General features: G+C 29.2%; 3 protein-coding genes across 7 annotated transcripts; all 3 read right to left on the reverse strand.

Annotated features, from left to right (window-relative positions):
* Positions 1 to 1,782: 1,782 nt before the first annotated feature.
* On the reverse strand, positions 1,783 to 5,691 carry LOC145201978 (uncharacterized). Its single transcript, XM_090083284.1, has 8 exons — positions 5,606 to 5,691; positions 5,255 to 5,521; positions 4,257 to 4,361; positions 3,950 to 4,039; positions 3,208 to 3,583; positions 3,069 to 3,110; positions 2,726 to 2,811; positions 1,783 to 1,945 (listed from the first exon to the last, which is right to left on the reverse strand). Exons 2-8 carry the CDS (start codon positions 5,498 to 5,500, stop codon positions 1,808 to 1,810), a joined length of 1,083 nt encoding a protein of 360 aa, XP_089939410.1. The 5' UTR covers positions 5,501 to 5,521; positions 5,606 to 5,691; the 3' UTR covers positions 1,783 to 1,807.
* A 661-nt stretch (positions 5,692 to 6,352) lies between these two features.
* On the reverse strand, positions 6,353 to 13,744 carry LOC145202479 (proline-rich protein 5-like). Of its 5 annotated transcripts, XM_090081373.1 has the most exons (6): positions 12,192 to 12,294; positions 11,835 to 11,907; positions 10,577 to 10,702; positions 7,529 to 7,887; positions 6,811 to 7,000; positions 6,353 to 6,630 (listed from the first exon to the last, which is right to left on the reverse strand). In XM_090081373.1, the coding sequence occupies exons 3-6, from the start codon at positions 10,686 to 10,688 to the stop codon at positions 6,470 to 6,472; spliced, it is 822 nt and encodes a 273-aa protein (XP_089937499.1). In that variant the 5' UTR covers positions 10,689 to 10,702; positions 11,835 to 11,907; positions 12,192 to 12,294; the 3' UTR covers positions 6,353 to 6,469. The 5 variants fall into 5 exon arrangements, with proteins under 5 accessions (XP_089937499.1, XP_089937497.1, XP_089937498.1 ...); XM_090081371.1 differs by having other exon boundaries at positions 11,835 to 13,744; XM_090081372.1 differs by lacking the exon at positions 11,835 to 11,907 and having other exon boundaries at positions 12,192 to 12,323.
* Positions 13,745 to 14,377: 633 nt separating this feature from the next.
* LOC145201977 (protein-lysine N-trimethyltransferase SMYD5-like) lies at positions 14,378 to 25,402 on the reverse strand. Its single transcript, XM_090081370.1, has 12 exons — positions 25,262 to 25,402; positions 24,787 to 25,007; positions 24,533 to 24,651; positions 24,304 to 24,373; positions 23,924 to 24,028; positions 23,626 to 23,688; positions 16,964 to 17,034; positions 16,759 to 16,865; positions 16,607 to 16,663; positions 16,414 to 16,508; positions 16,237 to 16,307; positions 14,378 to 14,554 (listed from the first exon to the last, which is right to left on the reverse strand). Exons 1-12 carry the CDS (start codon positions 25,356 to 25,358, stop codon positions 14,449 to 14,451), a joined length of 1,182 nt encoding a protein of 393 aa, XP_089937496.1. The 5' UTR covers positions 25,359 to 25,402; the 3' UTR covers positions 14,378 to 14,448.
* Positions 25,403 to 25,427: the final 25 nt, after the last annotated feature.

Below are 25,427 nucleotides of genomic sequence, written 5' to 3' on the forward strand. Positions count from 1 at the left end.
AAAGATTAGATCTTATCCCGAATATACGTGAATTAGGAGTGGATAAATTACCATTTTGGAAGGATTTACTTAACGAAACCAAATAAAACTGAAGAAATTAGCAAATAGAACATAAATTAATGCTATTTTAGATAGATTTATTTCAAAAGTGAAGAAAAAAAACTAAAACAATGTGGTAGAACTTATGATTCTTTTATAGAAAACGAATACCAATGGCTTTAAGAAAATCTTATGACCAATAAAAGTAGCAATTTTGGTTCTGGAAAACCCCATAAACAATGGGTGGTCCTTGGAGAGCAAAGGAAAAGAAAAAAAATAAAAGAACTAGGTATCGAACATCATGCTCTATTGTTAGTCTCTGCAAGAATTACACTTTTTAAGAAAAGTCGAATATTTTATGGATCAAAAAAGTTAAAGACACTTTGGATAACCTTTCCCTTAAATATGAGTGTAAAACAAACTCTTGCATTTGAAGTGAATACTGACCTCAACGGTAAACAATATTATCAGAAACTCAGCCCTTGGACACATATTTATCCCCTTCTTGCAATATATATTAGTAGAAAGAGTTAAATCCCAAAAATATTTTTTTCCCCCTGATTTCAGTTGCTACCAATAATTTTTGTAAAGCTGTGTTTATATAGATGGTATAACAATATCAATAATAGCAGCTGAAATAAACAATGGTAATTGTGTCAGAAATTCATTATTTCAATTTTTCACATTAAGGATTAACTTGTATGTCTCATTGTCTCGGTATGTCCCGTTAAAAAGACGTAAATTCCGCGAAATTGTAAAGCTCCTATTTTGTCCGGGACATCTCGTCTCGTCCCGGATTTCGAGTGAAAGTTGAAAATTGTCTCGATATTTATCGCTAATCGGGACAAAGCTTTTAGGATTGTCTCGTCTCGTCTCGATTTAAAAAAATAACGAGACGCAGACCCTTAGTTTCGAAACACCTCTAACACGAAAAATTTTTAACTATCGTCTGTAGTTAAATATTTGTGAATTTTTTTAAAACATATTAGGTAGCAAACAAATACATTTCGGCCGTTAAGTTTTTCGCTACTGTACAACTTCTTTAGCATCTATTACATTAAGCTGAATATTTATTTCTCTGAATACCGTAGTAATGTTTTCAAAAAAAAAACCATGAACAATAACAATACCATTTAAACTCTAATCCAAGTCACTTTGAGTGTTTTTTTTCCAGGAAAAAGTAATTGACAACATTACTAATACAATCATAAGTAGAAACTTAAATCCAGAATACTAGTAACATGTTGCATTGCGGTTTTTTTTATAGAGAGAACGGCTAATTGGTGGCTGCTGTCAGATTTTTTTATTGGAAGAAAAATGTTTTGGAGGCCGCCGCTGAACTGTAGGCCTCTAAAATTTTTTGAAATTCTATGATAAATGCTTTGAATTTCAACTAAAAGTATTTGAAGAATCAAATACTAAGTTTCGCGTTATTTTTTATTTAAATAAAAGTTCCGCTCTTTGTTTTCATTTTTTCTGCCGGCTAAAAGCAAAAATTTCGCCACCAGTTGGAAGACAGAAGCCACTGGAGACGGCCTCCAAAATTTCTTCTCGCGGCGGATGCCAGAGCATTATGCCACGAAATAATTCTTGGAAGACAGAAGCCGATTGCTGCGGAAGAAAAGTGGAGGCGGAAGATTTCCACCTTTTATTATCTCTGGTTTAATCAAAACAATTTTTAAACAATTAAACTAACCAACCTGCAAAATCGCTTCGAATACATATAATAGAAAAAACAATTGGTTAACGAATTCATGCATGCTAAAAACTATTTTATTAATTTTACATTATCTTTTACTATTTTTACTTTCGGGTAAGTTTTCAATTTTTTATCAAACATACTTCGACATTCCACTATAGTAGTTGCATTATGATCACAACCGTGCTCCATGTACGCCGATAATACCTGCACGGAAAAACATATTTTATTTAAAAGAAAAAAAAAAAAGATTCGATTTGTAAAGTAAAAGAATACTTTTAAAAGCACACACTGAAAGCATAAAAGAGCAGTGTAAAGAGTGTATTTATAAAGGTATCTAAAAATTTAACCAGAAAAAAGTTCGTTTAAAGCAAATATTTTGAAATTTTTTCTCCTAAATTCTGTTTTATTTTTCTTTTTTTTTTTTTTTTTTTGTAAACTTTATAAAAAAAATTGAATCATTTACCTAAGGGTCTGCGTATCGTTTCATTTCCATATAGTTATCATTCCGATGCTATCGGAAAAAAAATCATCGGAATGACGAGAGTTCCAATATACCGAGATTTAAAATAACTACAATACCGGTTAAAATTTTTACAACGATATAACATCGTAATCATTCCAATGATACTTTATTTTTCCGATATCATACCGGTATGATAACGATACGGAAATGAAACGATACAGACCCTTATATTACGTCATTGTTTACGTCATTGATTACGTCATTGATTTATCCAAAAAATTTTGTTCTTACAAGTATAAAAAGAGCAAACTTAGCAAACTATACATAAATAATTGGCAATCGCTAAAAAAAGATAAAAATTGTTCAGTTAAAAAAACCACTTTTACTTATCCACTTTAGAATTCTTTCAAAATTTCGGCGATTACTAATTTATGACAATAAATATGTTAAACTATAATTTATGACATTAAACATGCTGAACTATTAATTTATGACAATAAACATGCTGAACTCTAGACAACCTTTTTTCGAAGCTTTTTTACAGATAACTCTTTGTTTTGAGACTCTTTTAACACTTGTTTTATGACCTTATGCCATTGAAATTTCACTAAAAAAAAGCAAACAATAATAAAGTAATTTAAGACAAAAGTAAAAAACTGCATTTGAACTAATCAAAGAATAATTACAATGTTTTTGGAAATGAAATATAAATTTGTTGTAAAGTTTTACTGTAATGTTAAAATCTTATATTAAGTTTACAAACATACTATTAATATAAGTGTGTTTCTTAACCATACAGCATTTTAAATAATATTTTTAACTACACAAAGCATCATAAAAACTGTGTAATTTTTATTTTCTAACCTGTGCTTTTTTTGATAGTTTCATCTTCATCAGATGCAACTTCTAAATACAATGAATATCTCCAATAAAAATAAGCATTAAAAACTTTAACCATTCAAATTGTAAGCATATATCAAAAAAAGAGAAAACAGCCTTCTACCATCTAAAATTTGTTTCTGTCTTTTTTTTTCCTTTTTAGGTTTGCTTTCATTTTCTTCTTTAATTTTGCTTAATTTTGAGTTTTCTTCAATGTTTTCGTTATTATTATGGACTCTTTTCTTCTTTTTTTTCTGTTCTACTTCAATATTATCATTATCAAGTTTTCTCTTGTTCTTTCTCTTTTCTTTGGAACTTTTTTCCACTTCTTCTTCTGATTGCACAGCTCCATTAAAAATATTATCATTATCAAGCTTTTTCTTGTTCTTTCTCTTTTCTTTGGAACTCTTTTCCACTTCTTCTGATTGCACAGCTCCATTAAAAATACCATTTAAACTTTTATTTGAATCATCAGGATTTTCTTTTTCCTGTACGATTTTCTAAATTTTTGAAAATATTATTCGTATGAATACTGCTAAAAGGTGACTTTTGATAAGACTCTTGTTACAGCATTAAGAAAAAATATTTCACAGCTAAATATGCACATATCTCAGATATAAGTCTTGGTGTAAACTCATTGGCAAGATTCTTGAGCATATTCTAGCAGAGTTTACATAAAAGAAATATTTTGTCTTTCAATTTTTTGTATTGATGTATGATAACCGGAAAACAAACTTCTCTGACAATTTTTTATGAATTAAGAAAGTAATAAGTAAAACCCAAATGGGGAAACTTGCATTTAGATTTAAGCAGACTTATAACTGTGATAACTGAAAATGTTAATAATACTTAAAAATATTTTATACTGGCTTTTGCATAGAAGAGCCACTAAAAGTATTCCACAATTGCGATAATGTTGACTCATCATATATGCGTAAACTATTCTTGCAGAAATTCTAAAAGAAATTCAATACTTTTGTTATTTCAGAGTATAACTTTTATTTAAAATATTTGGACAAAATAAAAAAATGTTGAATTTTAATGTCATGTTTGTTTTAATAGAATAATAACTGTGTGTTGTTTATACTTTTGCACAGGAAATTTTTCTGCATCCTGCATATGTTTAAGAGTGAAATTTAAGAAAAATCAAGAAATCAATATGAAATGTAAAACCTGAAATTTTTTCTCTTTCTGCGGTACATTTGAGTATTCTGATATTTTTTGTAGAAGTGATTTCAACTTTGAGTCAACAGCTGATTCAGTAGCATTTTGGAGTTGCTAATATGTAACATAATATAAAATGTATAACACTACATATGAATGCTATTTCATAATACATAAATTTCAAATTTTATCAAAAATAAAAAACACAAGCTAATTGAAGTAGTGAGAATCAACTTTGATAAGAACATGAAGATTACTAAAACTTTGTGCAGAGTTTTAAAAAATTTCATTTTTTTTTAACAAATATAAAAAAACAAATTTTTTTTTTTTTTTTTTTTCATTTAGTTAAATTAATTTCTCAATCTTTTTGATAACATCATTCTTCCAACTCAAAAATGCTAAGCCATTTTACAAGGTAAAGATTGATTTTCTTGAAGCATTATTTTATCTTATTGCAAAGTTGATGTAGATATTTTGCTCACTAGCTTTAAAAGTAGGCCGTTTCTTTCAGGATAATCCAAAACTCTTTGATTGGGCAACAGTGAAGTAAATTTAGCCAAACTGTTTTCAAAATGTAAAGAGTAATGTTTAGTTATGAAAAAAATGAGTTCCTACTTGATATGCTTTTCTAGATAAACATACTGAGTGATTGCCACTCATTCTTAAGGATATCTAATTTTCCTTGAAGCTTACAAAACAAAATTGTTTCTGCTGCTTATATGCTTGTAGTGGAGTCTTCTGCTTGTAGACTCAAACACTGGTCTTCTCAGTCAATCTTTTGACAATGTTTGATTCAGAGATTTTTTGAGTGGCATACCTAGTTGAAAATTTATGTTTTAAAAAAATTTAAACTGTATGACCATGACTGAACTTTATTTTTGATTTGACACTCTTCTGGTCTATTATTTTGGTAATTTAGTCTCTCTAGTGTCCAGATTTTAATGCTCATATATTATTTTATAAAAATTAAAGAATATTATTGGTAAAAAAATAAATAGTAAAAATACCTTAATCCATTCTTTTTGTTTATTTTCACCCTTATTTTCTTTGTTTTTTGCCTGATACAAATGTCCTTGATATTTTTGCGCCTCAGATACACAACTATTGTGAGCTACATAGCTATTTCCATGAAAATCAACACCACAATCAATGCAAGATAGAACTGTGCAATTGCGGCATTGAGATTGATAATGTTTTTCAACTTGATTTTTCTTCACAGTATTTCCACAAGCATTACATACAAAAGAAACCATCACAGAAGACTGTAGTGAAATCTAAAAGCAATTGTAGCTTAACAGCTTGATCTTAAAAAATTTCAAAAAAAAACTTCTACAGAATCAAATGAATTTAAAACTAACTTTCTTAATTTGATGCTTATCTGATTATTACACCTGTTCAGTTCAGGTCTAAAAATGACAAAAACCAAAGTTTTTCTTATTGTGATAAAATAGAAAAATTTCTTAAATTTTTTTTAATTCACGGCAAATGATTAACTTAAAGTGTTTAAGTACTTTTCTTCATTTAATGTTCAAAAAAAAGTAGTCTAATCAAAGTAGTAACATACCTTCTGTAAAAAATCAAAGTATATTTCCATAAAAAAAAAAACTTTATTAATATAATGAAAAAACCTATTATAGGCTCTATCTTAAATAGCAAATTATTAAAATAAATAGAAGTAACAATGAAGGTAACAAATACAAAAACCAGTAAATGATAATCTAGAAATATATTTCAATTTAAAATATATTTCAATATAAAATACACCGCTGCAATTTTTCAGCAGAACAAAGCTATAAATAAAAAGAAATCATAATTTCAGAGAACAAAATCAGTTATATAACATATAATACTACTATCTCTTACTTACAATATGCAATTCCATTTTTAATTATAAATAAAAAATTTCAACAAAATATAAATTTCTTTGTATTTAAAAATATTAAAATCCCTCCTATGACTGAAGATAAAACTTCTAAAAAAAAAACATCTAAAAAAAAACTTCTAAAAAAAAACTTCTAAAAGCTCAAAAACCTTAACACATTGTTAACTCTCAAATATGTTAAATAAGATAAATATAGAATTTACTAGAATTTGAAATCATTGCTATTGTAAAATGAATTTACTAGAATTTGAAATCACCGCCAATATAAAATCAAATAAGTCACAACATTAGTGACAAAAAAAAAAAAAATCAAAATAAACGTTAAACAATAACGATAAAATTATCCCATCTCAAACCCATCTGCTAAAAGACTTGCCAGAGATTCAGAAATCCCTTTTTCTTCAACACAAGGTAATCTCTGTCGTGCATCATCCCTGTGGAAAACTTGACGACGATGACTGAGAAGTTCTTCAAATTCAAGATCAGAATGAGCATCTCTCTCTTAAAAGCAATGCTCACATACAAATATAAACAGACAAACAAATATAAAAAAACATACAAATATACACAGACAAACAAAAAAATATAAACAAACATACAAAACAGCAAATTGTTTTTAACTTATCTTTTGTTTTATTTTTATACAAAATCTTTTTTTTTTTATTTGAAAATTATACGTACCTGTTACTTCAGGACTACTTTCAGCAGAGTTAAAGTTACTTGTAAAAGCAGGCAGTAGATGCTTACTTTTTTCATTATATTCTTTCACTTCAGAACGTACATAAAGTCCTTTTGTACCAAGAAATGGACTTACCACTCGAGCTGTCAATGCCTCAAGTTTAAAGTAATTCTCTGAGTAATCTTTAACTACCTAAACAAAATAGAGCACATATAGTTTAAAGAGAGAAATCTCTAGAAATTATAACTTTATATTTTTCATTTTACCTTAGAAAACACAAAAATGGAAGCAGTTTAAACTTTGTCACTCATTTAAAATACTTTCAATTTTTTAGCTCTGTAAATTGAAGTTAACATAAGAATTCTGCTTAAAAATGAGATTAAATTTTTTTAGAACTCCTTACAGTGAATTATTAATACCAAAATTAACAGTAAATAAAGATAGAGCAATTTTTTTGCTAATAAAGTGTTTCATACTAATATTTCTCTTTAAGACATTTTATGTTAAAATACAAATTAATTTTAAAAGCAGTATTAATAAAAAAAATCTAATAACAAATCATTACATAAAAAACATGTGCCATCTGTATTTAAATATTTTTTGAATTCTGAATAGCAACATCTTTCAGAATTCAAAAAATATTTAAATAAATAGAAAGATCTTCAACATAAAAACTAGAAAAAAAGTGAGCAAACCAGTTTTTTTAAGATAAAACTTTACCTGAAGTGTAACAAGGAACATTTGCTTTATTGCGATTGGCAGTGAAGATTCATTTGCATGAAGTGCTTCTTCAACTTTCAACTTTAAAATAACATTGTCTCTAAAGCTTGTCATTACCATCTCTTTAATGGTCATTCCGTGAGTTTTACTGAACCATAGTTGTAGTGTAGGAAGAATGGTTTGATATAAATTGTTCCAAATGTCAGACAATTTAAGTAAATATGCATTACCAGGTCTCTCTTTCACTTCTTTCCGTAACACATCCATTCCACGTTTAAGAATATTTTCTTCAAGTTCAATATTACTTCCATGAACTATGTCAAAAACTTTTGAAAAATCATGAGCAGAAATCTTTTCACCTAAAAACAACATCAAATTTCAAATTAAAAAAATTAAAGAAATAATTAAAATCTTTAATTTTAAAACATTCTCTAGGTAAGTAATGGTAAAAAGCACATAAAAGTGTATTTTTTTTTTTAATAATTCAGAATAATATATTTAGAAAATAAATTTTAATATATTTAGCAAAAAACAAACAAACTGCTAGTAAAGAACAACTAACTATAAAAAGGTTCAGGTAACCCAATTAAACCTTTATAACAATAGTTAAGTAAAAAAAACAAATATATATTCAATTTAATTGTGTTTAATTTCTGTCTTTGCATAATTAAATTATCATCTTTAATCATATACAGTATTAACTCTCAAACTTTATCAACTGAATTTTTTTTTTATAACTTAAAAAGTAATAAACTAACTTGATTATTAAGTCAATTAAAAATTAGTGAACAAAATTTTTTTATCCTAAGTTAATTATTGATACGAAAAATATTTTATGACATTAAGTGATATATTGTGCATTAATTTATTGCTTTGAAGTTAAGGGACAGTCACAAAATTGTTTTAAAATTGGTGCAAAACTTGTCAAGTAAAATTTACTGATGTATATAAGTATACACAAGTATTTATAACATGATAGCAACTACAAGACATAACTAAGAAAGTTCTGAGAAAACTTTTCTGAACAGCTTTAATTTTAACAAAGGAAATCACATGCATCAAGACTATTCTTAGTTAATAAAATTGTATGAAGAGAGATTTTCACTCCATCAAATATCAAGGCTGATATCCAAAAATCAAGTGCTCATTGCATAATTCAGCAGTTTAAAGATATGGGGCTCAAACTCTGCAGTATGTCAATAAAATGCTTTTAAAGAGCCAATTTGGATCAAACACAGCAGGCAAAAAAACTGTGGTTGAACATAAGGGGAAAAGTGCATGCTAAACAATCTGCAAGTCTGTAAAATTTAGGCATTAAAATGGTAAATAGTAAGACGGTAGTAAAAAAACCAAACTTACCTGCATAGATCTTCTGCTGAAAAAAATAATGCTGGTTGCATCATTAGACATAGAGGCATGCTTGAATAAACTAGTAACTTAAAGTTTTTTGAAAGTTGTTTCAAACAAGATTGATATATCAAAATCCTTGAAAATAATCATAAGCCACCAATTTACTTCTTACAAGAAACAGGATAATGCAGTTTGTCATTCAGCAAAAACCGTCATTAAATCTTGGTTCTAAGACTAAAGAATTAAAGGTAAGAGTAAAAATATTTAGCACTAGTTGTGTTTTAAGACACTTGATTAAGACTGTCCCTTTACTTTATAGAAAATTTTTTTTAAATAAGCTTTTTTTTTTTTATTTGATTTTAATATATATAAAAAATCTCAAACTAATAAAAAGTAGTATAAAACAGGTTCTAAACAGGTCACACTTCAGAATAAATGCTGTAAACTTTTTTTTTAATTGAGAATTAAAAAGTTTAAAAAAATTAAAAATAATCAAAAATTGAAAACTGTATAATTATATATATATATATATATAATTATATCTTTTAATTAAAAATTGTAAGTTAAAAAAAGAATAATTTAATGTTTCTTGAAGTTATATGTCTCAATGTTGATAAAGATGATTTCACTGATGTAACTATTATAGCAGGTGTTGATGGTATTGCAGTAATCTTTAATTTACTTTGATATATGTTGTTTTTTTTTTCATAAAAAAAACATAAATCAAGGTAAATTAAAGATTATGTAAACCAGCATTAAGGAATCTCGCAAACATGATATCGAATCTACTTAGCAACCTCACATACAAGGGAGAGAGAAAAACTTTGAGGAGAAAAAAATTGAGGAGAACTCTTCCTTCATAAACAGAAAAAAAAAACTTGACAGTTCTATAAAAGTCTGCATGCAAACAAGTGAAAGCTTCGCTACACTTAAACAGTTTTTAGCTAAAGGTGGAATTTTTTCTTTATCCAAGTTCTTGCATTTTAATGTAGTGTAATACGCTCTAAAGTTGTAAACAATGTGATCTGGAAGGCATATTAAACATAAATTTTTAGCTCCACAAATCTTAAGTTGTTAAAGTTATTAAGAAATGAAAATGTCATTATTCAGGTTGACTGGGTTATATTAATAACCCAGTTAACCTGAAAAATGACATTTTCATTTCTTAAATTTCTAATGTTACTTCTGTATAAAACAAAATATACAACTAGAACTGAAATATTATTCTGCACATTTTTTTTTCTCAAAACTTTGCTATTCTCAGGATGAAAACCTAAAATAAAAAAACAAAAAATAACTTAGGATTGTCTTATTAAAAGTATTTTTCTTACCTATTTATTTCTTACCTCATCTAAATGTCAGCCATTTTTCTAGAATTATACCTATTTTTAGCTTGAGCTGAAGAGGAACTTGTTATCTTTTATTTGGAATGTATATTATCAAGTTCAAATTAATTTTTAAGATGAAATAATTTTAATATTAGGTCTGAGACTACTTATTAATGAACTGGCATCTGTAACTGGGACCACTTTTTAAAAATACAAAGCATCCCAATCCTGTAAATAAAAGTTCCATGAAAAGGTTTTTATTCAATCTTCCAAAAAGATAAAAAAATTTAAACAAGTTAATTCAATTGGAAAACAGTCATTCATTTTTATATCTAAATAGATAGGAAAAAACATAAAATATAGAACATACCATTAAAGAGAGAATGACATACAGTGAAGACAAATTTGCACTCTTTACTCTCGTCCTTCTTTGATGTAATGACTTTGTCCTTTTTAATAACTGTATTCTTAATCTTCTCCATGATCTCTAGTTATTCTACAATTTAAGTAAATTTGCTTTGCATGTACACACACACACACACACACACACACACACACACACACACACACACACACACACACACACACACACAATGCTCTTATGGCACTTATTCTTAAAGTATTTGTATATAAGTAACACCAGTAGATAACTTATAAAAAATAATCCCTGCTAGTTAAAAAAGAGGTTTTCCCATAAACTAAGAATATCAAAACATTTTATTAGTTTTCTCAATTAAGTTTGTGTGTGTGTACACACGCACACGCACATACATAAAATCCTCTTATTTGTTGACTGTAATTTAAAATGAAGTTGATAAATCTAAAGCCTGATAAAAGTTATTGTCCAGCTAACAACTCATCAATTAGGAATTGTAAACTCTAAATATTCAACTTTCAAAAAATCTTGCTCAATCCTAATAACAACTCTTTTTATGTACAACCAAAAGAGGAAACAAACAAGGAAACAAAACAGAAACTAACAAAAAGAGGAAACTCTCAGTTATATAAATTCTACTTGCATAAAAGTGAAATCATTAAGCCAGCTATAGTTATTCCATTCCACAAAATGACTGAATGCACCAATTATCATTCAATTTACTTTGTTTCTAATGTAATCAAAATTCTCAAAAAGTTATGGGTAACAAATTATACAACTTGCTTAATAAATATTAAGGCTAATATAAACATAAGTTTGGTTTTTATAAAATACATTCACATGGTTCATGCTCTTAAATGATCTGAAATTACAGAAAGTTCTTTTAAAAAAACTTTATCTGTGGGTTTTTCATCATTTTATTAAAAATTCTTCAACACTGTAGACAATGACATTCTCCAGTCAAGGTTTTACTAATGTAGAATACATGTTATCCCCTTCCACCAAACATTCATGTTTCATTTTGCTAATGATGCTAATCTTCAATCAATAACACTATCTCAAAAAACTGAACATTAACTAGCATAATAATCATATATTCTAATATAACGTTGTAACATGTAAATGACTTTACTTTTAAATTTAGCTGTTCTAACAGATTTTCAGCTAAACTTAAACTGTCCCATTAAAAACAGACTATTAAACATGGAATTAATTCCTTTACATACTGTATATTTTTTCTTGGGATACCTACCCAAACACTTTAAAAGCAGATTTTGTCCCTAGGTCCAAGAAGCCGTTTCTAAAGTCACCCAATTCATTTCTACCTAAATCATAATGGTTGGATTCATTCTTAACCTCTAATCTTTTTTTTTTTTTATTTGACTCTATGCATATGCATAAATGCATATACATGCATATTATTTATTTTACCTAAGCTTGTTCATTTTTATCTCTTTTAAAAACCTATCTTACATCTGCTATATGAACGATCTGAAATTCTATTTAACTTTGATATCACTCTTGTACTTTTTGTTATCATATTTAGGCTATTTTTTTATTTTTATTTTTAGTGAGTTACTGTTTGAAATATTTTTTAACATTCTTATACCTGCGTTTTGTAACATTCTAATAAAAATATATACTGATTGTTGATTGTTAACGATTGAAATTGTTGTTACATGTGTCGTAACGATTGAAAGACAAATATCTTATAAAAGAACATCTTTCCTTAAAGTTCGTAAAAACTGCGCTAAATTAAATCTAAACTCTTCGCTTTTATTTTTGTTCTTAACAACGCCAAAAGGTTGGAAATGGTAATGGTGTTATTAACTAACTCCAATCTTTTTTAAATATAAATGCTATTTGATCTAAAATGGGTTTAATCTATTATAGAGCTCAGTGCCCCAAACCTTTCTCAACATGACTAATGTAAATTCCATAGAAGACAGGTTCAACGTAAAACAAACGGATTGGTTTTGCTTATAAATTTAATTCCTGTAAATTTTAAATAAATTTTTGTAAATAATTTTCGTTAAGTTGCAGTAATTTCCTTCCTAAAATGAAAGAAAGTGTTTCCTCTAAAAAGCTCTGCCATGTAAACTTTAGTAAGTTGACTGGAAGCATATTGCGGTTTCTAGGTTTCAATGCAGCAGTGTCATGTTTTTAAGGTTTATAATCGGCAAATATGGCGATTGCTGTGGATTTCTAGCGATTATGAATATCATTATGAATTAAAGGACCGGGGTCATATTTTCTTATTGAAAATAAGGGTTCTTCTACTTTGACTATGTATCCTGGTCTTCCTAATGATTCTGGCTGATTTAATGAAATACTAGACAAAAACTCTTGTTCAAAATTACTTAACATTAAGTATATATTAAGAAAGGATTTGAAAACAAAGAAAATAAAAAGTGCCCCCCCCCCAGCTTATGAAATTGGCGGTTATTGATTAATTTTTAACCAATTTAACTACTTTGTTTTCATCTGATTTCTATTTTTCAAATTATTTTCCTTGTATATCTTAGATATCTTTTGATCTGATTGGTCCAAGTGATTTGAAAATTTCAGGATATTGTTACAGTTATCACGATCGAGTTGAAGTTGAAGCATCAAGAAAAAGATTGTTTACTTAAGAAGTTATTTATAAAGTTACAAATGTTTATTTATTGAGGTTTATTAAGTCACAATAAATGAAACTGGATTTAAGCAACCGAGATAAGAATTTAAATGAAAACTTAGTATGCCTACAATTGCAGCTGATCAAAAAAAAAAAAATCTGAAAATTTGGATCAGCTTTATGATTGATGTCGGTTTAATTGTTGCATCTAAATGGACCATTACTATAAGGTCTATTTTTAATTTTAAAAACTCTTCCGTAGAAACAGTTTTTCGATAACCTATCTTATCCCCTACTAAATGTTAATATTAAAGAAGCACTTGTTTGGTCTGAGGTCTATTCAAAAGTAAGGAACCCACAAGTAGAAAAGATTATATAACACGTTCAAACTTTAACAAATATAGTTAAAGAATAAAGATTGATTCTCTCAGTTAACCGCCCACAATGCTCTGAAACGGTCCTAAAGGTCGTACTTTTATCATTTAAAAAACTAACATTTTAAGTAAAATTTCTGTACCAAAAAAACAATTCTGAATGTTGTAAGGGTTGTCGCCCGTTGTTAATTGTTTATAAAACCTTGAAAATTTTAAAGATTTTACGTTAAACATCGGAAGAAATCAGTCAAAATCTGATCTGTAGGTTCAAAGCAATTTGTAAAGTAGATGATTAACTACAAGTAGTTGGTAAACTGCGTTTTTCTGTCCAATCTAAGCTAACTTACATAAATTACAAAAATTTGTTTTTATCGTTCCAGAAAGCCCCATCCCGGTCTACATTAGTATAAAGCATTAATATACATCTAGTTTAACAAAAGTAGCTATACTCTTAAAGCCATGACAGAGCAGACCTTTTCAATACTACTAACGTCCTTCCTATATATTTCTATACCATTTCTACTAAAACTTTCAATTCTACTACGTGGTTACAGTATTCTGCATTTTGAATGTGATACCAATTAGAAAATGAGCTTCATTTTTAAATTACGCTGATAGAAATTTGGACAAATATAGTGACAGAAGATAAGTGGGTAATGGGCTAAAGACTTTTGGAACATGATCGTGCGGCTGATTCGTTTACCACAACCCTTGGTTAAGGCCAAGGAACTGATTTTCAGCCAAACTGACCCACAGTAAATAAACAATCGCGCTATTATGCAAGATATCAAAAAAAGTCGCGTGTGGTTTTGTTAGGTTGCAACAGAAACTTTCACAAAAGTTTAGTAAAATCTAAATAGTTTATTAAAAAACATTTAGGAGTCACTCATTTCATAATCTGAGTCGTCACTTGATGTTTCGGATTGAAGGTCGGTTTCTGATTCACAAAGTGTACAGAAGCATTCGAATAAATAGTTTTCTCTAAATAAAATTTTCTTAGAGTAAAAATATACACAATGGGTAACTTAAATCGAATTATTATATCTATAACTGATAAATACTGTATACTGGTAATTATTTTTAAACGAGCTGCGTGTGTATGAATACTTCATACAAATAAATAAACTGTAAATTATATTCAAATACTTCTCGATAAACAAAATTCTTAGTTTTCAAGCAATTGAATTTTTAAAGAATTAATTGATCTTGCCCTCCACAACGCCACATAATTGTCCATGCGCAAAAACTGGCGTGTCCATGTTTTTGTTCAAAAAGTCTAATGGTTATTAAAGGGTGTCACAGACAGACATGTCTACTTTATTATATAGATAAGATTTTGATTTTTAGGCAAATTTTCAAAACTCTGATTTCCAGTTCCTAAAATCTGGGTTATTTTTTGGGTTCCTAAAATCTGGGTTATTTTCTGGTTTTTGAAAGCACATTAACTTTTTGCTTTCAAAAACCAAAATTTTTACTTTTTGTGGCAAAAATCATAACTAAAATTCCATATTAATATATATTTAAACTATTTTTTTCCACGAATGTAGATTTGATAATGATATAAAATAAAATTTCCTACTTCACTATTTGGCTGCAGCTTCTGAGGTTAAAAGGTATCCTAATAAAACTCTTAAATGGTCCAAACTTTTCTGAAAGCGACATGCTTATATCATTATTGCTTAGGGCGTCAGAAAACCTTTTAATTTCGAAAAATTTTTACTTAAAAGTATAACCTCACGTTAGAGTTGATTGATTGCCTTTTTTAATATCTTCGCACAGCTCAAAAAACCATTTGAGAAACTTTACCTAGTTTTTCCATTAAATTTTTACCAGTTTAAGCAAAGTGACTTTTCCAAATGAATGAATGATTCGAGGTTGCTAACTACCATCATTACGCACATTTTAATCAAAATTCAGCCAAAGCACAGCCATATTTCTTTTACAAGATCAATGACTTTTTCACTGTTGACTTTAAGTCTGTACGTTTCCTAGCAACTGGAAACCTCCACACAACATTATGCTCATGAATGATCGATATTGACCGAAGTAGACTCGTCAAAATCAATTGAGGAAAAATCTGAATTAAGTTTAATTTCTAAAGCAATTTTTGAATAAGTGATGATTTTTGAAAGTATTGATCATTTTCATTGATTCAAACTGTTAATAGCAATTTGGTTGAGAATAAGGCCATCTACTGCTACTAACTTGGTAATTACTTCGTCCAAGGACGTCTTTGAAATAAGAATCGATTTCTGCTGTTCAAATTCTAAGCCCTTAGATTTATGACTTGATGTAAAACTTCATGTTTTGATTTTAGGTGATCAAACTTTTTTTTGAAATTGATGTTTAAAAAAACTTTTTTGAACATGATCCTTAAATTATTTAAAAAATTTGCATTTCCTATTTTATGTGTTGTACAATAAATTTTCGAATTTCTGATTTTACTAACGTGTTCAAAGTGACGGACTTTGTCTTAAGGGAAAAAATGATTTAATGTTAAATGCTTTTATCAAAGAGTTTAAAAATGATAGCGATTTATTTCATTTTTATAAAAACTTACTGAAAATTAAATACTAAGAAAATAATGTTCAAAGTAAAAAGAGTAGAAAAACGGGAGAAAGTATTTTTATACAGAAAGACGTACATTTTAAATAGAGATTTACCTAAGTATTTTTCTTCTAGAATGACGGCTTCTCGAACGTTGACACTCGTCCAAATAACATACACAAATTTCCTAAAGAATACAAGATGTGCTTAGAGGAACATATTTTTAATTAGTCAATCATAAACCAAAGAAAACAAAGAAGCCTAATGTACGTAAAAATATTCGGCTTCCACACCTCGTCTTTGGGGATATCCTCCGTAGCTACCAACACAAGCGTGGAATTATTGTGGGGAAATGTTACCTCTGCATTTGGTGAACAACTATGGTTACCTAAAGAGAAATTTTTTTAAAAAAACCATCAGTATAACATATCACATGGGCTACATACAAACTATTGCATGAAATATGAAATTTTGTCAAAAACTTACAACGACTTTGCAACTTAAACAATCCCGAACCTTCACAGTTTAAGAACGAACCAGATTCTGGAAAATTTAACATTAACTTATTTCGAACATTCATAGAACAGATAAAAATCCGCAAAAAAAAAAAAAAAAAAAAAAAAAAAAAGATTTTAAACCTTTTTCCATTTCGAGATATAATTCATTAATTAATAGATCTACTTGTTCTCGTTCAGTCTCGCTCATCTCTTTTGCATCTATGTTATGGACGTATTCACTCAATGAGCTAAACAATTCAATAAAATTTCATCTTAGTGAATGAATATAAGGAGTGCTGTTCAATTTTTTAAAAACCAATAAAAATTAACTTAGAAAATGATTTACCTAGTCCCAATCCCTTGTCCGTTCATTCCTATTAGAGCAAATAAGGATTGCACACCATTCAATGAAGTTAGCTAGAAATATTAGGTGTATCAGTGCTTTTTATCAATAAAACTATTTGGCATACTAAGAACCTTATTACTAAGAACCTTATTAGCATTATTTGTCATATTAAGAATATTAATATTAAGAAGAGCTGATAACACAACAGCATTAACAACAAAAAGTTATTTATCAAGAATGTTTGTACCAGTTTTTTGTTTTTCAGCGTTGCTGAATGACTTGTTTAAAAAGGATACTCAAAGACACTTATGTACTTTGTTAAATGGTGAATATGCTGTAAAAGACCATTGTTAATTTTGGGTTGTGAATGAAAAGTGTTTCAATTGCTACTAAAAACACATATGGGTTTCATCCTGATTTGGAAACACAATTACCTTTACCGCAAAGAGAAGAATTTCCTGAACCAGTGTGTTTACTAGGATGTGGCAGCTTTATGGATCTGATGTTGAAGATAATGATTTATAGAAAAACGTTGATTTTAGTAGTGGGATATGAAGGAAATACTTTAACAACCCAGCCAAAAACTTTCAAGAACAGCTAAATGATCTGATATGAGATCCAAACCTCTTAAGGCAAGTCTTAGCATCCAGACTTAACAAAAAAGCCAAAGTCACAGTTTATCACACAAGAGAGGTGGGAATCCTAGCATATTTTAGTAAAGATGAAAAAACTTTGCACTGCAGTAAAAATGCTGGATTGATAAAAATGCTTCAATGGCAGTCGTGGTTTTTGTTCCCATGGGAGTCCAAGAATATAAACTAGAAGGTTGGTAAGTTTATACACATTTCGACCAGAATTTACTGTATAATTATAATTACAATGCATCAATTCAAATTGATCACTCTACAAAGTTAAAAGAAGTATACAAAATTATTAAAATGGTATTGCAAAAGGTAGGACCAAGCAAGCTCAGTAACACAGAGTGACAGCCTCTAAAAAATGTGAATGCAGATGGAGCAAATATAACTAGAGTCATTAGTTGACAAAATAAAAATTACTTCCCCCTCCCCCCCAAAAAAAAACAAACAAAAAAAAACAAAAAAAAACACTTGATATATAGACGAGGACTGATAAAGCAATTTGTTAGGGGAGTGAACAATTACGGAAAATGCTTCATATACATTTTTATTTTGGTTGTTAGAACTTTTAAGTACCCATAAAGAAAATGTTTATGAAGAACTAGTACAAAACATGGTTTCAGAAGATAAAAAATGAGGGGACTCATATGAGCATAAAGATACACATCTGCAGTTGTTTACATTTACTGAATAAATGTTGATTTGAAAGAGGAACAAGGGTAGAGATCCCATCAAGATATAAATGAAGACCACACTGGAAAACCGATAAAGCTACATTTTTGCTTTTTTTGGGTTTTTCCCCCTGTTATATTCAGCTGCAGTTTAACTATATAATAATTGACTTTATAACTAGAAAACTGATCAAATTACACAGATATTTAACTTAACAAATAAGTGAGCTATGGTGTAAGCTATGGTGTTTTGAAGTTTAAAATCTAATTTACTCAAAACAATAAAAATGTAGCTTGATTGTTTTTCCAGTGTGGTCTTCAAATATATATATATATATATATACATATATATGTAAATTGAGCAGTAGTAGTAGTAGAGTAGGGTAAGTCTGGGGTGATGGCCATACAGGAGAGACAGCCAGTTCAATTATTTTCGGAACTAAAAAGCTGATTTATTGCATTTTAACCTCAAATTTGCAAGTATTGCAGTTATTCACTTTATTTCGATATGACCAATAGGACCAATAGGACCATACGCGAATACAAGAGATGGCCATACACAGTCTGGTAAAGATGGCCTTATTTTAAATTTCATTTTTTATGTTTAATTAAACTTTTTACTACTTCTTTGTAGATGCTGAATGTCTACAAGAGAAAAACCGTTACATTGGCCATCTTCTATGCTTGGTGAACACAATGAACAAAAACTTGTTACTCATATAAAAACCATGCAAAGTAAAGGATTCCCATTGACTATTGATGATGTCAGGACAGTAGGATTTCATTTTGAAGAACGACTAAACATATCTCACAGATTCAACAAAACAATTGAAAAAGCTGGTTATGATTGGATGCAAATGTTTTTGAAAAGACACTTTTTCATTACCAAAACAGGGTTTTTGAAAAGACACTATTTCATTAAGAAAATCTAAAAGGAGTCTCATTGGCTTTGAACAGAGTAGAAGTCGATGCTTATTTCAAGTTATTGGAACAAGTTTTGGCAGATAATGAACTTTTTGCCACCTGTTTATATTTTTAAAAATAAAATAAAAAAACCTGAATCCTCAGATTGAATGCCTGCAGGTTCACAAGTTTTCATGTCAGAAAAGTTAGCTTACATACACCTGCACTCTTCTTAGAATGGCTTAAAACCCATTTCATGCAGAGGAAACCACTGGGCAATGTTTTACTGCTATTAGATGGCCATTCTACCCACTGTAATTTAGTAGAAATGTTAGAATATGCAGTTGCTAATGATCATAGTGTTATCTATTCCGAGTCACACATCCGATTATTTGCTGCACAGAAAGTGATCTACACTTATCAATCAAACCTACCTGATTTTTCCAAAGAAAATACTTCTAGATGCCAAAGACTTACCAGAGGCCAAAAATCAAAGAAAACAACTTTTAGTGCTTCTAACAACGATGCTGTGGAAAATTTTGAAAAAAATTTACAGCCTCTAAAATTCTGAAAGAAATCTCACCAATACCACAGAAAGTTGTTGAAATTAGAAAACCGCCAAAGTAGACATTCTTTTAACTTCTGAATGTTATATAGAGTTAAGAAAAGCAAAAGAACAGGAAAAAAAAATGCCAAAGAAGAGAAAACAAAAATTAAAAAAGAAAAACTAATGGAAAATAGAGAGAATAAGACTGAGAATGTTAAGGTAGCTAGAAAGCAAAAGTTTGTTCAAATGATTTCAGAAAGCAGTGAGGACGAAGAAGATCCAGTACTCTGCGATTCAGATGTTGATACAGAAAATGAACAAGACTGCATTGGATGTGGGAAAATTATTACACTACTCAACTTATTGAGGACTGGTTACAATGTGTCATTTCTTCATTTTGGGTTCATGAAAACTGTACCTAATTTAACAAATGTGTTCTAAATGTGGCCAAAAAAAGAGAAGAGATGCTGAAAACTAAAAAAAGAGAGAAGTAAACTACTGGCCATCATCCCCTTACTACCATGGCCATATCTCCCGGACATCTCGGGAGAGATGGACAATTGAGAGTTTTCATTAAAACTTTTTTTAAAATTTTATTTAAATTTGTTAATTACTTAGTGATCTTCTATACTCAAATGATTAAAGCCTGAAAAAAATAGTTCATGAAAAATACTACTAGTTTAATTTTTACAGCCTCTAACTAAAACGACGGCCATCTCCCCCAGACTTACCCTAGTAGTAGTAGTAGTAGTAGTAGTAGTAGTAGTAGTAGTAGTAGTAGTAGTAGTAGTAGTAGTAGTAGTAGTAGTAGTAGTAGTAGTAGTAGTAGTAGTAGTAGTAGTAGTAGTAGTAGTAGTAGTAGTAGTAGTAGTAGTAGTAGTAGTAGTAGTAGTAGTAGTAGTAGTAGTAGTAGTAGTAGTAGTAGTAGTAGTAGTAGTAGTAGTAGTAGTAGTAGTAGTAGTAGTAGTAGTAGTAGTAGTAGTAGTAGTAGTAGTAGTAGTAGTAGTAGTAGTAGTAGTAGTAGTAGTAGTAGTAGTAGTAGTAGTAGTAGTAGTAGTAGTAGTAGTAGTAGTAGTAGTAGTAGTAGTAGTAGTAGTAGTAGTAGTAGTAGTAGTAGTAGTAGTAGTAGTAGTAGTAGTAGTAGTAGTAGTAGTAGTAGTAGTAGTAGTAGTAGTAGTAGTAGTAGTAGTAGTAGTAGTAGTAGTAGTAGTAGTAGTAGTAGTAGTAGTAGTAGTAGTAGTAGTAGTAGTAGTAGTAGTAGTAGTAGTAGTAGTAGTAGTAGTAGTAGTAGTAGTAGTAGTAGTAGTAGTAGTAGTAGTAGTAGTAGTAGTAGTAGTAGTAGTAGTAGTAGTAGTAGTAGTAGTAGTAGTAGTAGTAGTAGTAGTAGTAGTAGTAGTAGTAGTAGTAGTAGTAGTAGTAGTAGTAGTAGTAGTAGTAGTAGTAGTAGTAGTAGTAGTAGTAGTAGTAGTAGTAGTAGTAGTAGTAGTAGTAGTAGTAGTAGTAGTAGTAGTAGTAGTAGTAGTAGTAGTAGTAGTAGTAGTAGTAGTAGTAGTAGTAGTAGTAGTAGTAGTAGTAGTAGTAGTAGTAGTAGTAGTAGTAGTAGTAGTAGTAGTAGTAGTAGTAGTAGTAGTAGTAGTAGTAGTAGTAGTAGTAGTAGTAGTAGTAGTAGTAGTAGTAGTAGTAGTAGTAGTAGTAGTAGTAGTAGTAGTAGTAGTAGTAGTAGTAGTAGTAGTAGTAGTAGTAGTAGTAGTAGTAGTAGTAGTAGTAGTAGTAGTAGTAGTAGTAGTAGTAGTAGTAGTAGTAGTAGTAGTAGTAGTAGTAGTAGTAGTAGTAGTAGTAGTAGTAGTAGTAGTAGTAGTAGTAGTAGTAGTAGTAGTAGTAGTAGTAGTAGTAGTAGTAGTAGTAGTAGTAGTAGTAGTAGTAGTAGTAGTAGTAGTAGTAGTAGTAGTAGTAGTAGTAGTAGTAGTAGTAGTAGTAGTAGTAGTAGTAGTAGTAGTAGTAGTAGTAGTAGTAGTAGTAGTAGTAGTAGTAGTAGTAGTAGTAGTAGTAGTAGTAGTAGTAGTAGTAGTAGTAGTAGTAGTAGTAGTAGTAGTAGTAGTAGTAGTAGTAGTAGTAGTAGTAGTAGTAGTAGTAGTAGTAGTAGTAGTAGTAGTAGTAGTAGTAGTAGTAGTAGTAGTAGTAGTAGTAGTAGTAGTAGTAGTAGTAGTAGTAGTAGTAGTAGTAGTAGTAGTAGTAGTAGTAGTAGTAGTAGTAGTAGTAGTAGTAGTAGTAGTAGTAGTAGTAGTAGTAGTAGTAGTAGTAGTAGTAGTAGTAGTAGTAGTAGTAGTAGTAGTAGTAGTAGTAGTAGTAGTAGTAGTAGTAGTAGTAGTAGTAGTAGTAGTAGTAGTAGTAGTAGTAGTAGTAGTAGTAGTAGTAGTAGTAGTAGTAGTAGTAGTAGTAGTAGTAGTAGTAGTAGTAGTAGTAGTAGTAGTAGTAGTAGTAGTAGTAGTAGTAGTAGTAGTAGTAGTAGTAGTAGTAGTAGTAGTAGTAGTAGTAGTAGTAGTAGTAGTAGTAGTAGTAGTAGTAGTAGTAGTAGTAGTAGTAGTAGTAGTAGTAGTAGTAGTAGTAGTAGTAGTAGTAGTAGTAGTAGTAGTAGTAGTAGTAGTAGTAGTAGTAGTAGTAGTAGTAGTAGTAGTAGTAGTAGTAGTAGTAGTAGTAGTAGTAGTAGTAGTAGTAGTAGTAGTAGTAGTAGTAGTAGTAGTAGTAGTAGTAGTAGTAGTAGTAGTAGTAGTAGTAGTAGTAGTAGTAGTAGTAGTAGTAGTAGTAGTAGTAGTAGTAGTAGTAGTAGTAGTAGTAGTAGTAGTAGTAGTAGTAGTAGTAGTAGTAGTAGTAGTAGTAGTAGTAGTAGTAGTAGTAGTAGTAGTAGTAGTAGTAGTAGTAGTAGTAGTAGTAGTAGTAGTAGTAGTAGTAGTAGTAGTAGTAGTAGTAGTAGTAGTAGTAGTAGTAGTAGTAGTAGTAGTAGTAGTAGTAGTAGTAGTAGTAGTAGTAGTAGTAGTAGTAGTAGTAGTAGTAGTAGTAGTAGTAGTAGTAGTAGTAGTAGTAGTAGTAGTAGTAGTAGTAGTTGTAGTAGTAGTAGTAGTAGTAGTAGTAGTAGTAGTAGTAGTAGTAGTAGTAGTAGTAGTAGTAGTAGTAGTAGTAGTAGTAGTAGTAGTAGTAGTAGTAGTAGTAGTAGTAGTAGTAGTAGTAGTAGTAGTAGTAGTAGTAGTAGTAGTAGTAGTAGTAGTAGTAGTAGTAGTAGTAGTAGTAGTAGTAGTAGTAGTAGTAGTAGTAGTAGTAGTAGTAGTAGTAGTAGTAGTAGTAGTAGTAGTAGTAGTAGTAGTAGTAGTAGTAGTAGTAGTAGTAGTAGTAGTAGTAGTAGTAGTAGTAGTAGTAGTAGTAGTAGTAGTAGTAGTAGTAGTAGTAGTAGTAGTAGTAGTAGTAGTAGTAGTAGTAGTAGTAGTAGTAGTAGTAGTAGTAGTAGTAGTAGTAGTAGTAGTAGTAGTAGTAGTAGTAGTAGTAGTAGTAGTAGTAGTAGTAGTAGTAGTAGTAGTAGTAGTAGTAGTAGTAGTAGTAGTAGTAGTAGTAGTAGTAGTAGTAGTAGTAGTAGTAGTAGTAGTAGTAGTAGTAGTAGTAGTAGTAGTAGTAGTAGTAGTAGTAGTAGTAGTAGTAGTAGTAGTAGTAGTAGTAGTAGTAGTAGTAGTAGTAGTAGTAGTAGTAGTAGTAGTAGTAGTAGTAGTAGTAGTAGTAGTAGTAGTAGTAGTAGTAGTAGTAGTAGTAGAAAAAAGAATAAATTTTAGAAAACCTATAACAAAAAAAAAAAGTAAGAAATCAAAAAAATTCAGCAAAAAAAAATTCTTATAAATGCATTTAACAAAATTATCCTACACTAGAAAGTTTGCCGGCTGGGACAACTTCTTGTAGTAGACTATGCATCAAAGCTAACTGCTCCTAAAACACATTCAGTTTTAAATGATTTTTAATTAAAAACCTCATTTATTTATGCTTTATTCTGTGTTGATCTTTACAAATTATGTCAGGCTTATAACTTATCATTAACAATGTGATAGCCTCAGTGTTATTTAAAATATTGAATGACTGTGTCAATTTTCTGAAATTATGACATTTTTCTAAATACAAAACTCAGTAAGATAGATTTAATTTTTAGTTTTTCATTAAAAAAAACCTTGAATTTATCTCCAAGTAATTTATGTGCTATCTTGTGTTCATCATTTTTTGTCTTACTAAAGAACTCCTGGAACTCAGCAACCATTAATTCAGGGGCTGGTGCCTAAAAATAATTCATGAAGTTTTTCTTATTGATAACGGAAAGCTCTATTGTTTTATGTTTTAAAAAATAAAAATTAAAAAAAAAATGAAAATTCACTTTAAATATCAAAATATTCTTTTTTCATTTTGTTTTTAAATTAATTTTCATTTGGAAATAAATTTGTTTATGTAGAAAAATAGACAATTAAAAGAACAGATACTAACAACTTATGTGTCTCTGAAAATTATAACTAATAATTAAGTGATTAGCAAAAAACATACAATAAATTAAGGCACCTGTGCTATCATTGCTAAGATTCTTACAACTAGCATAACAGTTGCTGTTTCAGGGGGATAATGCAGTTGTCTGAAACAAAAGCAAATATCATAAGGCTCATTCAAATGTTGAGGAATTAGATTTTACAAAAAGCTGATAGATAATCTGTGAAAAAATATATAATCCTGTTTTTGTGTGAGTTCAATGTCATAGTCAACGTTTAACTCATTTTTTTAACTTAAATCTTACTTCCATGCTTCTTCAATTCTGTACAACGGACTTTCAATCATTTCATCAGGTCGTAAGCATAAACTTTTATGATATTTCTCATATGCTTCTGAATAACATTCTTTGGTACAAAATGCTATCTAAAATGAAAACTTTAATCTAAAAAATTAAAAATCAAAATATCCTAACAAATTTTAAGTAGTTATCAAGTAACACATTTAACTTGCAAGATTATGATAACTAATGTTTCAAATCTTGAATCAATAAAAACTTACATGACAGTTAGGACATTTATATATATAATTAATCCTATGTATAGATGGCGAACACTGTTCATGATACGGAAGCTCAAGAGTGTAGTTTGCAGCCAACCGTCTAGCCATATTTTGGGCAGTTTCAAGAGATCGCATGCAATTATCACAAGCTACATAATTGTATTGACGATTCCAAGAAAACTGACACAAAACAAGTGGCTTTTCTACAAGTATAGTCTCTCCTAAGTGTATAATTATTCATAAATATATATCATATTCTAAAAGCAAATTTATTAACATAAAATCAATAAAAAAAATCTTGGATAAACTAATTTAATTTTTTTTAAAAGCCATACTTTCAAAAGATGTAGAAATAGAAAAGAGCATACTTTACAAAAATATCATTGCATGAATTGTAAGACAGGCTTACTTACAGGGCTTTGTTTTGTTTAAATAAACAAAAATAAAACCTAAAAATCTTGTAAAAATATTCCACCTGCTTTAATTGCTGTTGCTGCAAATAGTCCCTTTCCTTTAGATAAAGTTTCCTTGACATATACATTTTTTGGTGCTAACATTTCTACAGAGTTCATTTAGTTAAACTGTAAAAGGATATGGAATATATGCAAAGAATTGATTATAAAATAAAGCACAGCGGTAAC

This window comes from Hydra viridissima, unplaced genomic scaffold, assembly GCF_058129835.1.
Source record: "Hydra viridissima isolate aposymbiotic clone 2 unplaced genomic scaffold, HvirCarnegie_v1 scaffold_3, whole genome shotgun sequence".
In the NCBI taxonomy this organism is placed as follows: Eukaryota; Metazoa; Cnidaria; class Hydrozoa; order Anthoathecata; family Hydridae; genus Hydra; species Hydra viridissima.

Bases quoted from the DNA above. Each gene is read 5' to 3' on its own strand.
- LOC145201978 (XM_090083284.1), bottom strand. From the start codon at position 5,500: ATGGTTTCTTTTGTATGTAATGCTTGTGGAAATACTGTGAAGAAAAAT. The intron at 4,362-5,254 runs GTATTTTTACTA...GTTACATATTAG, and splicing joins AACAAAAAGAATGGATTAAG to CAACTCCAAAATGCTACTGA. The intron at 3,111-3,207 runs GTAGAAGGCTGT...CATTGTATTTAG, and splicing joins ACAGAAACAAATTTTAGATG to AAGTTGCATCTGATGAAGAT.
- LOC145202479 (XM_090081371.1), bottom strand. From the start codon at position 10,688: ATGGAGAAGATTAAGAATACAGTTATTAAAAAGGACAAAGTCATTACA. The intron at 7,888-10,576 runs GTATGTTCTATA...TGTTGTTTTTAG, and splicing joins ATGTCATTCTCTCTTTAATG to GTGAAAAGATTTCTGCTCAT. The intron at 7,001-7,528 runs GTAAAGTTTTAT...TATTTTGTTTAG, and splicing joins TGTTCCTTGTTACACTTCAG to GTAGTTAAAGATTACTCAGA.
- LOC145201977 (XM_090081370.1), bottom strand. From the start codon at position 25,358: ATGAACTCTGTAGAAATGTTAGCACCAAAAAATGTATATGTCAAGGAA. The intron at 24,374-24,532 runs GTAAGATTTAAG...CTTTTGTTTCAG, and splicing joins AGAATTGAAGAAGCATGGAA to ACAACTGCATTATCCCCCTG. The intron at 16,308-16,413 runs GTGTGGAAGCCG...TGTATTCTTTAG, and splicing joins AGGATATCCCCAAAGACGAG to GAAATTTGTGTATGTTATTT.